The sequence below is a fragment of the Ovis canadensis genome, chromosome 1 (assembly GCF_042477335.2).
Source record: "Ovis canadensis isolate MfBH-ARS-UI-01 breed Bighorn chromosome 1, ARS-UI_OviCan_v2, whole genome shotgun sequence".
Lineage (NCBI taxonomy): Eukaryota > Metazoa > Chordata > Mammalia > Artiodactyla > Bovidae > Ovis > Ovis canadensis.
Window position 1 is genome coordinate 18,922,963 of NC_091245.1, and position 14,011 is coordinate 18,936,973.

The 14,011-nt window shown below is 59.9% G+C and overlaps 1 protein-coding gene across 5 annotated transcripts in view; it reads left to right on the forward strand.

Annotated features, from left to right (window-relative positions):
• Positions 1 to 14,011, forward strand: part of PTPRF (protein tyrosine phosphatase receptor type F) — an 84,438-nt gene that overhangs the window by 43,644 nt on the left and 26,783 nt on the right. For all 5 annotated transcript variants that reach the window (XM_069588938.1, XM_069588940.1, XM_069588936.1 and 2 more), the window contains 5 exons: positions 440 to 550; positions 9,839 to 10,108; positions 11,628 to 12,209; positions 12,424 to 12,560; positions 12,997 to 13,141. In XM_069588938.1, coding sequence (XP_069445039.1) covers positions 440 to 550; positions 9,839 to 10,108; positions 11,628 to 12,209; positions 12,424 to 12,560; positions 12,997 to 13,141 — 1,245 coding nt within the window. The remainder of the gene's footprint in view (positions 1 to 439; positions 551 to 9,838; positions 10,109 to 11,627; positions 12,210 to 12,423; positions 12,561 to 12,996; positions 13,142 to 14,011) is intronic.

Consider the following 14,011-nt stretch of genomic DNA (forward strand, 5'->3'; position numbering starts at 1 on the left):
CCTTCCTCTGGGTTCTGGTGGGCGGTAGAATCTCAGGTCTTGCCCGAGGAGGGCATCGCACACTCGTGGGTTCCAAGCTGCTCCCACCCACGCCTGGTTCTGTGATGCTCTGATTGGGGATGCTCATTAGCAAACAGGCTCCAGTACTGTGTATTGGCCAGAGTGTGGCAGATGCTTGGTGGAGCTGGGGGATGGGGTGGAGCCCCGGACTGAGCCCACAGGCCCGGCTAGACCGCGAGTGGGGCGGGCTTGCTATCTGGAGCATGGCCTTCGGTTCCGTCCAGGAGGCCTCTGGGCTTGTCAGGGAGAGCTTCCCAGAAGCAGCACCTGCGCCAGGTGTGGCCCTGATGCCTGCCACATCTGGTCGACCTGAGCCTCGGGTGCTGTCAAGACCCCTCCTCAGGCTCCAGGCCAGACCGCCGTCTCTGTGTCCCCACAGGTGCCTTGCAGATTGAAAGCAGCGAGGAGTCGGACCAAGGCAAGTACGAGTGTGTGGCGACCAACTCTGCAGGCACTCGTTACTCGGCCCCTGCCAACCTATACGTGCGAGGTAAGGACTCAGGTGGTGCCCAGCCCTGCCTGACTCTATGGAGCGAGCCGCAGCTGCTGGGCTTGCTGCCCAGAACCTTGGTGTGGACCACCGGGCTGCCATGGGCCTTGTCTCTCCTCCTTTTCGCCTCTCTCTGCAGCAGCCGTAGCAGCAGCAGCTCCCACTGGGCAAGCTTCTAACATCCACCCGACTTTGCCTTCCTCCCGCAGGCCCTCTGGGAACAGCCGCTCTTGGGAGCATTTGTATCTCTTATAGGTCCTGCCTCATGGGCTTGGAGTCCCACGAGAGTCTAGAGCCTTCCGAGCAGACTGTGTGTGTGAACATATTCACACCTGCCTGGTCTTCCTTGAGTCTGTCCTGCCCAGCCCAGCAGGGTGGGCTTCAGGCCAGGTGTACCTGCCTTCTGACCAAGTTTGCCTTGGGCCTTCCTGGGGGAGGAGCCAGCTGTGCTTTGTCATCAGCCAGGACCCTTGTGTAGGGGGGGTCAGGCCCAGGCAGCTTTGAGCCGCTGCAGGTGGGCACCTCGTGCATTTGAGGTGTTTCTCGCTGGGACTGTGTGGGTCACGTGTTCACAAGTCCAGCTGCCCAGCAGAGAGGGTCTGGGGCTGTTTTGGCCTGTCCAGTCTCTTGTTATGCTCACAGCCCAAGGGGAACCAAAGCTGGCCACCTGCCCCTTCCTGAGAACACTCTGGGTTTTGTGTGCACAGTGTCCAGGAGGGGCCCTTGGCACCCCTCCTACCCCTACCATCCCCCACTTAATCCTCCTTCACAGATGGGCGTCATGAAAAGTGAAACCGTCTCCCCTCAGGGGATTTCTAAAGGAAAGTGGATGCCGCTTCTTTGCAGTGATGATTTCATCACACTAAGTGCTTAGTACAGCTTCACAGCGGGCGTCGTCTGCCTGTCCACGCGGGTCAAGTGTAGGGCAGGGCAGACGCAGTGGCCTGTCCCACCTTTCAGGGCCACGTGGTCAGGCAGACCAGAGAGAATTAGGCCATCAACCGTGAGCTTATTAAGGGGCTGTGCTGTCAGGGCACAAGATCCCAAGAGGCCACAGGTGATGGGCAAATGGGGCTTCAGAGAGGGGCTGATGCCTCAACAGAATTGGGGGCATGGGATGGGAGGTCCCCATTGGTCCCCTTCTCAGGTGTTCTGCTCTTCAGGGTTCACCTGGAGCTGCCCCAGGGCCTGTCTTAAGGAGCAGTGTCAGGGCATGGAGGCCAGGAGCGTGCAGGTCACCCAGATAGCCAAGATGAGTATGTCATAAATTGCACAGCCTTCCGTCTGCCTGCAATGCGGGAAACCTGAGTTCGATCCCTGGGTTGGGAAGATCTCCTGGAGAAGGAAATGGCAACCCACTCCAGTACTCTTGCCCGGAGAATCCCACAGACCTAGGAGCCTGGTAGGCTACAGTCCATGGGGTCACAAAGAGTCGGACACGACTGAGCGACTTCACTTCACTTCACTCCCCCCACCACTGCCCCCAGCAGAGCTTCTGACCAATGCACAAGGTCCTAATGAGTCCCCTCTGAGAAGAGCAACTGAACGACCCTCCTCAGAGACCTCCCTCCTCCACCCAGACTGTTCCAACGGCTGTGTGGGCCTGACCCAGCACTTCTTGCAGAAGACCATTGTGTCGAGAATGTCGAGTTTCGAGGCCTCAGCAGTGAAGTCCTTCACTGCATGTGGCTGCACCAGGGAGAGGAGGGGCGGGCAGAGCTGCAGGCACTGTACTGAGGCAAGAGGCCCAGAGCTGGGGTGGCTGCGCTCCTTGTCACCGTCTTGGCTGTGCAGCGCTCTCTGAAGTCACTATCACGCTGGCCTCAGCCCGAGGCGGGACAGTGGGTCTCTGGATGCGCTGAGCTCAGCTGCTGTAGCTGGTGGCTCGAGCGCTGACCAGGGACTCTTACCTCCTTGTCTGTGGGAACTTCACTGTTGCACGTGATGGGCTCAGGCAACACTCTTAACTGGTTCCTGCCATGGCCCATCCCCCACTTCCACAGGTCTTCTTGAGCTGCCTTCCCGGGCCCATTTCCACAGGCCTTTTGGGCCGGGAATGTGGGTGTTCTTTTAGTTCTAGCCCCACTTGCTAGGAATCCTAAAATAGGGACAGCCTCACTTTGGTTGTCCCTCCCTCTTACTGGCACACACACATTCCTGTGGGGCCAGCCCTCAGTCCGTCCCTAGGACGTGTCTGATAACCAGGCCCCACCTGAATCCATACCCACCCTGCTTTGCAGAGAGAGATTTGCCCTGTAGTCCTAGGACAGAACCCTAAGCTGTGCTGCTAGGACCCTGGGATCTGGGGTCCCCCCCCGCTCCTCATCACGGTCCTGGCAGAGCCCCTGCTTTCTGCCCCAAGCAGTGCTGAGAGCCCCATCAGACCCTTACTCTTCTAGGATGGCCTCTGTGGTGCTGGCCACCAGCTCTGTATCCTGAACCCCTCTTGGAGGTGGGCACGCATGAAGAAAGCTCCCACTGCTGGCTTGTGCCCACCTGCTTCCCAGCAGAGCGGCGGTAAACCTTCCGTCAACAGGGCACCTGTCACCCTCCAGGCCAGTGGGAGGCCCCCCTAGGCTCAGCCTTAGCATCGAGGTCGGTGTGGACACCAGCTCAGGGTTTCTCAACCTCAGCACCATTGACATTTGTGGCCAAGTAACCTTTCGCTGTGTGGGGCTGTCCTGTGCATTTTGGGGTGTTTACCGACCCACTGGATACAATAGCACCCCCTGGTCACGGCTCACAGGGTCTCCAGACCTTGCCCGGTGTCGCTTGGGGGAATCCTCCTCCCCTCCATTACAGAACACTCTGCAGATGGACAGCCTTACTCTGGCTCTTGTCTCCATCCATCTCTAACTCTCTTCTGCCACGTCCACGGGGCCCGAGGTCGTCTCCTCCTCGGATTTGGCTCCAGTGTCCGCCTCATACCCCTCCTCTGTCCCGCAGACTCGGGGCTCCCACCGCCTCTTTCAGACCTACAGTGGTTGCATTTCATAGGGCTGTGCGTGCAGAGCTCCCAGCCCGGTGCTGGGCACGCAGGAAGTGCTGGGCAGTCAGTAGCTGCTGCCGCCGCTGGGAAAGCACCATGGGGGCTGCACCACCCAGTTTCGTCTGACTTTGCTCAGTTGCCTGCAGCTCCACCCACGGTCTAGCAGGCCCAGGCATGCCTGGTGGACCAACCTCTCCATCCTACTACCTCCCCCAGTGACTCACTCACTCCTTCCATCCACAGCGTCTCTCCTGTCTAGCTCTTAGGACACACAGCTGCCAGGGACCAGGGAGGGGCCACCCTTTCCACCGAGCCTGGCCTGCTTGCCCCCGCCCTTCCCCACTTCTCTGCAGGGACCTGGCCGCTGGGCCACAGCTGTCTCTAAATGGGGCAACAGCTCCGTGGCTTCTCCCCACAGGCTCCAGACCAGCTTCCTCACACTCTGGGGCCATGCAGCGTGGGGCTTCCTCAAGGTGGCGGGTTTCTAGTGGCCCATGTGCCTCGGTGGGTTTGTGGGCTGGGTGGGCCCTGAGCTCGGTGGGTCTGTCTGAGCCTTGGGGTGTGTGTGAGGCATGGGGGCCTGCCTGTGCCACACTCCCACCCTTCCCTGTCCTGCCCTTTGGTGCCTGGCACCTGCTGGCAGGACCCAGCCCTGTCCACCCGTGTCCTCCATGAGTCCTGAGTCTTTTGTGAGCGGTGTGGTCCGCACGCACCTGTGGGCACGTGCGTGTGCGTGGGGCACAAGAGTCTTGTCTCGTTTCCGTGCTGTGTGGGCAGATGAAGGTTGGCCTGTTTTTACTCTCTCTGTGTTTCTCCTTGTCTTTTTTTTATTCCCTCCTCATCCTCATCGCACTCTGCCATCAACCCAAACTCTCATCTCTCAGATCAGCGAGAAGGTTGGTCCTTTTCACTTCTTATCCATCTACAGTTCGCCCATCGACGGGATGCCCCCGTCAGTAGGGACCAGCGGGCTCGGTCAGCTCTTCAGGCTCGCCCCAGTCAGGCCTGCCCACCCGTCAGGCTCTGCACTCCCATTGTTTGAGCTGGCAGGCGGGCAGGACCAGGGGTGGGTGGGCAGGCCCCCCTGCCCTGCATGTTTCTGCTGCTTGGGTCCCTGACCACCCCACGTGTCTGCATGTCCCCTTAGCTGGGCTCCCCTGCTGGGGAGGTTGGGTGGGCACGGTGCATGGCACAAGACTGGGCCCTGCCTTTGTGCCCAGGCCAGGCCAGCTGTCTGCTCCAGGTGGAGCTCAGAAGTGGTTGTGGGCTCTGTAAGAGCTGTAGAGCTTTATGTGCACCTGTGGGGCCCTCCACAGTTCCCCCCACCGCCCCTGCTTAAAATCCACATTTGCTAGAGCTCAGCTGAAACCTTTGGGAAGATGAAGGGGAAGGCTAGTCTAGAATGAGCTCACCCCTCAAGATCCTGCAGCCCAGGGTGAACGTCCTCCAGGGTCAGTACTATCCTTGAGCACCTCCCGGAAGCTGGATAGACAGCAGCCATGCTGCGCCCACCGAGCTTAGTGTCTGGGGCACAGGGTGGGTGGCATCACCTTGGCTCACTGAGGAAGCGTCCCATTGACTGGTCTCTTCCCTCTCCAGCTAGATCCAGATGAGGGCCTTCCCACCTGGTCCAAGCTTCCCACCTTCTCCCAGACAGCTGGCATTTCCTCAGCCCCACACTGGGTGCTGGGCATTCGACCAGGAGCTCACATCTGACCGAGCGGTCAACTGCTGCTTAGAGCCATGTGTGAGCCTCGCAGCAGCCCTAGCGCGGCCGTGGGTCGGGGAGGGCTTCCTGGAGACCTCGCAGCAGCCCATTCCAGAGCAGTCTCACACCCTCAGGGCCAGGCCCCTACTCCCCGCCCTCGGTCCAGCAGCAGGGGCCGAGGGGCAAGGACACAGGCAGCAGTCCTTCCTGTGTCCCTTGGTCTGAGCCGTTAGAGGAGGCGTTCCTGTCCACTGGGCGAAGTCCCAGGGAGCAGACCCGGGCCACCTGGTGTCCTGTGCGTTCTCTTTGTGGCTTGGGTTTCCTCCACGAGGAGAAGGAGCCTGTCGGGAGGAGGACTGCAGCCTTGGCTCAGATACCAGCCCTGAGCATGATCATATGCACTCCTGAGCTCTAGGGCATTTCAGTTACACCGTTTCGCTGACCGGGCAAATCTGACTGGGGCGAGTTCAGAAAACGGTCATCAGCAGAGAGAGCCCAGCCTGCCACTGCCTCCCCCTGTCCCCCCTCCCCCACCCTCCTGGTCCCTTGTCCCTTCTCCTTTTACCATTCCATGGTTCCACCAAAAATAGGCATGTACACAAATATTTAATGGGAAGGCAGAAATGAGTTTCTAAATATTCCAGGGGGGATTTGCCGTGCTGGTAATTTGTTTGGTGCTGATAATTACATCTTACATTTTTCCAGCTTTACTTAAAACTGTGTGCCGAGTGCGCCGGCATTTAATTACTGCTCTGCGGCAGCCACAAGGTTATTTATTAAAGAGTTATTTTATCTTGATACGGTGGATCCTGCCCCTTATCCCCTCCTTAATGTTGTGTTATTTTCATCAGAGAAATTTCCGCGCGTGAATGCCGATCGCGGGGCTGCCTCCCCCCAGCGATTAGGCTGTCACTCCACTGAATGCCGATGCCTCCAGGCGCCGCACCGCCCTGTTATAGGGGGTTGTCAGCTCAAATAATTAGACTTAAAAGTTACAGCTGAAATATAATCCAGAAATGGCAAGGCCCTGTTTTGGAAATTGTCTATAAAATGTCAGCAGTAAGGATGCTCGGGGAACAGTAATAGACCGTCATTGTTGGAGCTCAAGATTAGACCCTAAGTGCGTTTTTCCCCGGCCCTGGTTTTCCCTTCCCTGCTGCTGCTGTCAATAGACCCGAGTCCAGGGCGAGTCCTGCCCCTTCTGGAGGCCTCGTGTCAGTGACAGCAGGGCGAGTGGCGGTGAGACTGCTGCAGGGAGGCAGCAACCCCTCCTGCGCTTGGGACAGGGGGGTGACCATCCAGAATTCAGGACTCCACAGATACTCAGGATCCCAGGAAGTGGTCACTTGCCTCTGTGACCCCCACCTTCTCTCTGTGGTCCTAGCCCCTACACCATGGGGAGGATGAGTCTGATCTGCGGGAAACCTGTCCAGGCTGTTTGTGTTGGCTGAAGCCCAGCAGGCCTATGAAGGGAGGTGCCCTGCTGGAGCGTACTGTCCAGGAGTCCCTGGGCTTGAGGCCCTGCCCTGGTGCTAGGAGTGATCCTAAAGCTCACCTCTGACCTCTCACTCATCCTTAGCCCCTGGGGTTCTCCCTTCCACTTGCATCTGGAAGGGGGGAAATTAAAAATAAAAACAAACCCTTCTCAATGTTAGTTCCCCAAGGGCCCTTATTTCCTGGCAGTGGCGAGAAGACCTTGTCTTCCGGGACTGTTTGAGGTAAAGCCTGGTCAGTTTTCTTCACAGCTTAGGTTGAGACCTAAGGTTTATCCACCAACAACCTACTTCCTTCCCCTGGGGCTCTTTGTTCTCATGTCGAGGGACCCAATTGGGTCCCAAGATTCTGCCACTGACCACCATCAAGCTGGCAGGTGTGTCCCTGACACAGGCTTGAGGCCTATCCTCATGCCAACTGGAGAGTGTTCTCCCGGCAGCCTCCACAGACCCAGAAGCTTCTTCATGGAGCCGCCCGGGTCTCTCTTTTCACCTTGTGAGCCAGGGCTCAAAGGGGCCTTAGCTTCTCATCCCACAGACCTGCTCCCAGTATGTGTTATAAACACGTCCCTGAGTATCAGCTGTTGGTTCTCACCTCTTTAACTGGGAGATGCCTGCATCCACAGCGTGGAAACCTGCAGCCCAGAGGGGGTGCCCGAGAGTGATTCTCTTGGTTCTCTTCCCCCCCAGACCCATTTGGATGCCTGTGAACAAGGAGGAGATGGGGCAGCCACTGGCAGAGAGGAGAGGCATGGAGAGAGTTGGTCAGTTAGTGATCCTTTTTGCTTTAGCCAGGCTACATCTCCTCCAGTGGGCATGCCGCTCCTCATGACCTATGCCCAGGTTCAGCACCAAAGCCCGGGGAGTGCCTGCACCATGTCCCAGCCTCCCAGCCTCACCTTTTGCTGTTTGTGGGGAGTACTCAAAGGAAGCTCTTTGTTGTGGCTTTCTCCTGCCAGCCGTGCCCCCCGGGGCCCACCTTTGCCCCTGCCACACCGCACTGCTCTGCCTGAACGGTGCTGGTGCACCCAGTGCAGACGCCCAGCTTCTATCAGCTTAACGCCAAACACGGAACCCCTTGTCTTCCAAAACTGAAAGTATGGAAGTAGATTGGCGTCAGGCAGGGCTGGATCCAGGTGTTTAAACAGTATTTGGCCAGGCATTCGTCTGTCTCTGTCTCCACCTCTGCTCTCCTCAGTAGCTCCTTTGTTCTTAAGCAGGTCCTTTCGAGTACTGTGAAAGGTGGTCCCCCGCCTCCCACCCCCCAGGTTAGAGACCAAAAGCGGAGAAGAAAAGCCATGTGTCTTACTAGTTTTCACAAAAGGCCAAAGGTTCTATCTCTTGAGCCACATGTGGGTCGCATAGCCCATGAACCAAAAATGGGGGCTGAGGTGGTTCTTCTAAAAAGATGGGGAGGAGGCACGCTGACACCCCAGCGAGCATGGGGCACCAGGGGAGGTAGACTCGGCCCCTGGCGCTGGCCGTGGCTCTGGCAGTACTTTGGCTCTGCCTGGAGGCTTCGGAGGGAGGCAGCGTGGGTACAGTCGAGGCTGAGTAAAGCGAGGGCTGAGGAGTCATTCAAAGCTCCATGCGAGAGTTTTTAACAGGGCAGGTAATGTGAACAGATAAAGGATTTGTGCCGGCTGTTTGTGGAGGGCCAGTGACCAGGTCGGGGAATGGCCAGGGCAGGAGGGGCCACGGAGAACACAGCACAGCAATCCAGGGAAGGACCATGGCTTGGACTTTGGAGGTGGCATTCACCTGTGGACTTGGCAAGAAGTGAGAGTGTTGGAAAGCTATTTTAGGTGGTGCGTTAGCAGGACCTGGTGATTCACTGGATGTCTGGTCTGGGGTTGCAGCTTTGACCTCTGTGTAGTGAGATCACAGGTTGGACCAGGTGGTGTCTGCAGTTACTTCCAGCTCTGATTCCGTGCTTTTGGGCTGAGCGAGCAGCAGTCTGGCATCTGTGGTGGAGGTGTTCCCGATGTAGCACCATGGGTCCTTTGCATGCCTGGGCTCCCCAGCAAGGACCCTCAGAGACCTGCACCCTGAGTGATCCCCTCTGGGTCTAATCTTAGCCTCGCTGCCTGCCTTCTTCAGCCCTGCGTGTAGGAGTGCCCAGGAAGGACACACCCCAGCCTCTGCCCACCAATTGCATGCCCTGTCTGCATGCCAAGCATGTCTGCCCATGGCTAGGTTTTGCTTGCCTTCCCTCCTTCTGCATGTTCCGAATGTCTTTACCAAGCTCGAGACTTTGGCAGGCGGGGTGGGGGCTCCAGGCTGCACCTTGAACTGAGAAGCACAGAACAGCTTCTTTCCCGGGGAGCCCAAGGTTGGAGGTTGTGGCCAGGCACAGCCACCCTCCCCCTTGAGACCCTGTCCATTGGTGCCGGAAGCCGTCTGCTTGGCACCCTCATCATGTTACTGCCATCGTCATGCCCATCCTGCCCACGGACCACGTCCCTGGCCTGCCCAGAACTCTGGCCCCTGTTCAGTCCCTCCTGGAGGCAGCCCCTCCTCTTGGGTTCTCAGGCTCTGCCTTGAGCATGGCTGAGGTCCTGGGCGGTGGTCCTGCTGCTGCCCTCATCTCTTCCCCGGGGATCACGGCCTGGAGGTGGAGGCACTGGCTTCAGAGAAGGTGGCCACATCACTTCCGGGCTGACCCTCTGCCCTGCCCCAGTCCTGCTCTGAGGACCCTCCACCCTAGGGTGCCTGGATCTCTCGCACTAGTGCCCCAGCTAGCCCCGCTGGAGACTCTCCTCGGTGGGGGCGGGGGTGGGAGCAGCTAGAGGCGGGCACTGGAGAGCAACCTGGGATGTGGCCCCTACAGGCCTTGCACAGATTCCCCTGTGATCCTGGGCCCCAGTTTCCTAGGCTGTAAAACAGGAGCTTGGTTGCAGAATCTCTCGTGTTCCAGACAGTCCCTGAGAGTGGGGGCTATTCTGGCCCCAAAGCAGGATGGGTGGGGCTCAGCAGGGGCCCAGGGACCCCACACCTTGGGTCTGACGAGAGGGGCTTCCTGGATGAGGGGCCCCTGCCCTTCCACCCGCACACATGCCCTGCCCGGCCTGTGAGCGCCTCTCTCCCTCCTCCCGCAGTGCGCCGCGTGGCTCCGCGTTTCTCCATCCCTCCCAGCAGCCAGGAGGTGATGCCAGGCGGCAGCGTGAACCTGACGTGCGTCGCTGTCGGCGCACCCATGCCCTACGTGAAGTGGATGATGGGGGCGGAAGAGCTCACCAAGGAGGACGAGATGCCGGTCGGCCGCAACGTGCTGGAGCTCAGCAACGTGGTGCGCTCTGCCAACTACACCTGCGTGGCCATCTCCTCCCTGGGCATGATCGAGGCCACGGCCCAGGTCACCGTGAAAGGTGAGCGAGCCTCTTTGGTGTGCTGGCCGTGGCCCGTGGCCTTCCCTGGACTGGGCGGGGAGGGGGGCATGACTGCTGGGAGACGGGCAGGGCTGAGGGTTGTTACCCTGCTGGTGCCCAGCCCCGGGGGTCCTCCTGGCCCTCAGTGGTGGACAGAGGGTTTTCTGTCAGAAGCTGGCTTAATCATTTGAGCTAACAGGTGCTGGGACCCTGCAGGGCAGATGCCGTGCTGGTTAGAAAGCACAGGTTATATTGTTCAGGTGGTGCCTGGGAAATAGATTCTCTTGTTGTTCCCATTTTATAAGTTAGGAAAGTGAGGCACAGAGTCACAAGGAAGTAAATGATGGAGCAGGGACTTGAACCCTGGGGGTCTGAATCCACCACACACCCCTCTAACCATAGAACTGGACCCTCAGCTTTCCCAGCCTACCAGAAAGAAGGATGGGGAACAGTAGCCACGGCGGGTGGGTTCTCTCTGCCCGGAGCCAATGGGACAGCCGCAGGTAGACCAGACTCCTCGGGGTGCTGTGCTTCCACTCTCCCCTCTGGTAACACCCCCCATTCTACAGCGTGGGCCCTCTTTTCAGCAGAGCAGCATCATGTTATAGGAGGGAGAAACACCCTGCGGTGGCTTCCGACTGCTTTTAAGATAAAGACTAGCATCCTCACTGCTGTGACCTGAGCAGGCTGACAGGCCCAAGTATCACCCTGCCCTCACCCCACCCTTGCCGTCACTGGCTCCACCTTGCTCTCCAGGTCTCAGTCCTGGGATGCTTTCCCCAATCACCCCATTCAAGGACGCCCTGGACTTTTCTCCATCTCAGCAGCCTGCTTTCTGCTGCCATTACACATACCAGAGCCACGATTATCACTCGCTGATTGCTTCTCTCTCACACCGGTGTATAAACCCCATGAGCACAGTGATGTGACCGTGTGACAGCGTGTCCTCAACCCTAGTGCAGTGCCTGGCGCACCATCAGCACTCAGTTTGTGAGTGCCTGTTGTTCGGGGATTGGCTGTGGACCTGGGACTTCTCCCCTCCTTTTGAGCCAAGCCGTGGTATCTGTGGGGCCAGCAGCCCCATCCGTCTCTCTCAAATCCAGGACCATTCCCTGAGGAAATCCCTTCCCTCTCCCCGCCCCTGTTACACACACTTGCCAATGGGTTAGCCCAGATGCACCGCAGAGGCCTGTGTGTCTCCCATCCGCACGGGCCCAGGCAGGCCACCTCTGGGTCCATTTGTTCCATGAGCCACCAGGGCTGGTGTGAGGTCCAAGCAGTCCTAGAAGTGACTTAGGTGGACACCAAATGACCCAAGGTGCCTGCAGGCACTGACGGGCCTGGCCACCAGCCCCCGCTAGGTGACCTCAGTGGTCACCGAGGGCTCTTCGGGTGATTCTCTGCGGGGGAGGGCTGTGGGAGGGTCGCCAACCACACTCTGGCTGGATGAACCCCAGGGCAGGGTCGGCTCCTGGGGGCATGGCCTCAGGCAGCCCTGAGCCTTCCGCTTTGTCCCCAGCCCTGCCGAAGCCTCCAGTTGACCTGGTGGTGACAGAGACCACTGCCACCAGCGTCACGCTGACGTGGGACTCCGGGAACTCGGAGCCCGTATCCTACTATGGCATCCAGTACCGCCCAGCGGGCGCGGAGGGCCCCTTCCAGGAGGTGGACGGCGTGGCCACCACCCGCTACAGCATCGGCGGCCTGAGCCCTTTCTCAGAGTATGCCTTCCGCGTGCTGGCGGTGAACAGCATCGGGCGCGGGCCGCCCAGCGAGGCAGTGCGGGCGCGCACGGGGGAGCAGGCGCCCTCCAGCCCCCCGCGCCGTGTGCAGGCGCGCATGCTGAGCGCCAGCACCATGCTGGTGCAGTGGGAGCCGCCCGAGGAGCCCAACGGCCTGGTGCGGGGCTACCGCGTCTACTACACCCCCGACTCCCGCCGCCCGCTGAGCGCCTGGCACAAGCACAACACGGACGCCGGGCTCCTCACCACCGTGGGCAGCCTGCTGCCCGGCATCACCTACAGCCTGCGCGTGCTGGCCTTCACCGCCGTGGGCGACGGCCCCCCCAGCCCCACCATCCAGGTCAAGACGCAGCAGGGAGGTAGGTGCAGGCCAGGCTGGGTGGTACGCCCCCTCCCTCAGGCCGTGAGCCAGGGGTTGGAGGGCCAGTCTTTGGGACGATGAAAGCCCATATCTGCACACACGGCCACTAGGGAGGTGGGGCGGGGGTGGGGCGAGGCCCTGGCTCCTTCCTCTGGGGGCCCCTGCCCTTGGGGGATTGGCCGGGCTGACAGCGCCTGGCTGGGGTGTTGCAGTGCCTGCCCAGCCCGCGGACTTCCAGGCCGAGGCGGACTCAGACACCAGGATCCAGCTCTCGTGGCTGCTGCCCCCTCAGGAGCGGATCGTCAAGTATGAGCTGGTGTACTGGGCGGCAGAGGACGAGGGCCAGCAGGTGCGCACCCGGCGGTGTGGAGGGAGGGGGGCTGCTCCCGGCCCCTGGGGGTCTGTGCTGGGCTCCCCCAGGCAGGCTCTCCCGGATTCTGGAGTCGTGGGGACGCAGCCCTTGAGGCCCTGGGACCCGTGCTGGCCTCTGTGGTTCTGTAGTCTTCGTCACCCCTGTGCTGGGGACAGAGCTCCTAAGTCCGTGCTGAGTCTCCTCGGCTCAGTGGCTTGCGTGGCACCAGCAGAGCCCACAAGTTCCCCAGGCCGCTGTGTCTGTGTTCATATGCCCGTGTGGTCAGTGAGGTGCTCTTGAGTGGGCCACATGGCAGAGAGCCAGCCCTGCAGCTACAGTGGGTCCCCAGGGGTCAGCCACAGCCCGTGTTGGGGGTGACCTCTGAGTGACCTTTGAGGTCAGGGTGGTCAGTGAGTGCTCTTTGCTCTTCCAGCACAAGGTGACCTTCGACCCCACATCCTCCTACACCGTAGAGGACCTGAAGCCCGACACACTGTACCGCTTCCAGCTGGCCGCCCGCTCTGAGCTGGGGGTGGGGGTCTTCACCCCGACTGTTGAGGCTCGCACGGCGCAGTCCAGTAAGTGTCTCCCAGAGCCACGGCTGCTACAGCTGGGCGGGTCACGGATTCACACACACACACACCCTTTCCCCTCGCCCAGGTGGGTGGTCAGTTCCGCTGGGCCCTGGGCTCAGTCTGGATCCCAAGTGAGGGACAGGTAAGTGCCCTCTAGTCTACATCCAGGCGGCTGCTGCCCTCGCTGCTCCCTGCCCACTTTCTGCCTTCCCTCAGCCCCGCCCCCGCCCAGGTAAGTTCTGTGTCTCCTCCCCCACCCGCTCTGTGCTGGTCGCATTAGCCCACGGCCACCCTCCATGGAGGGACCGCCGTGCTCGCTGTGTCTCACACCTGCTCCAGCGGCATCTTCCTTCCTGTATCCCCACATCTCATCTCCCTGTTACCCATATTCCTGCCTCCTGCCCCCTCCACCAGAGTCCATATGAGCCAGGCAGTCGCACTGAGCCAGCTGCATAGGGGAGAGATAAGACCGCATTGGGACCATGTGGCACTCGTGTGTTGGACTGTGCATGCGGCTGTGTGTGCACGCACTTAGGGGTGCTGTGTGCTACTGTGTCCCTGCGTGAGACTGATGCCGTGAGTGTGTCCACATCTGAGCACCCAGCTGTGTAGCCCCTGAGGATGTCTGTCACTGTGGCTGGGTCTGGGTGTGCCCATTGACTGTGCTTAGAATCGGGACCAAACCAGTGTGTCTCAGGGTGTCTGGGTCTCTGCACCTCTCCCTCCCAGTGACAGATCGCGAGCCCATGGGCTCTCTAGTCACATGGCCACAGTGAGCTATCATCTGTGAGGCTGCCTGTGATAATGGGGCCAAGTATGTGTGGCCGGTTGGGGTCGTGGCATTGAGACAGCACGTGTGATGACATGTGATGG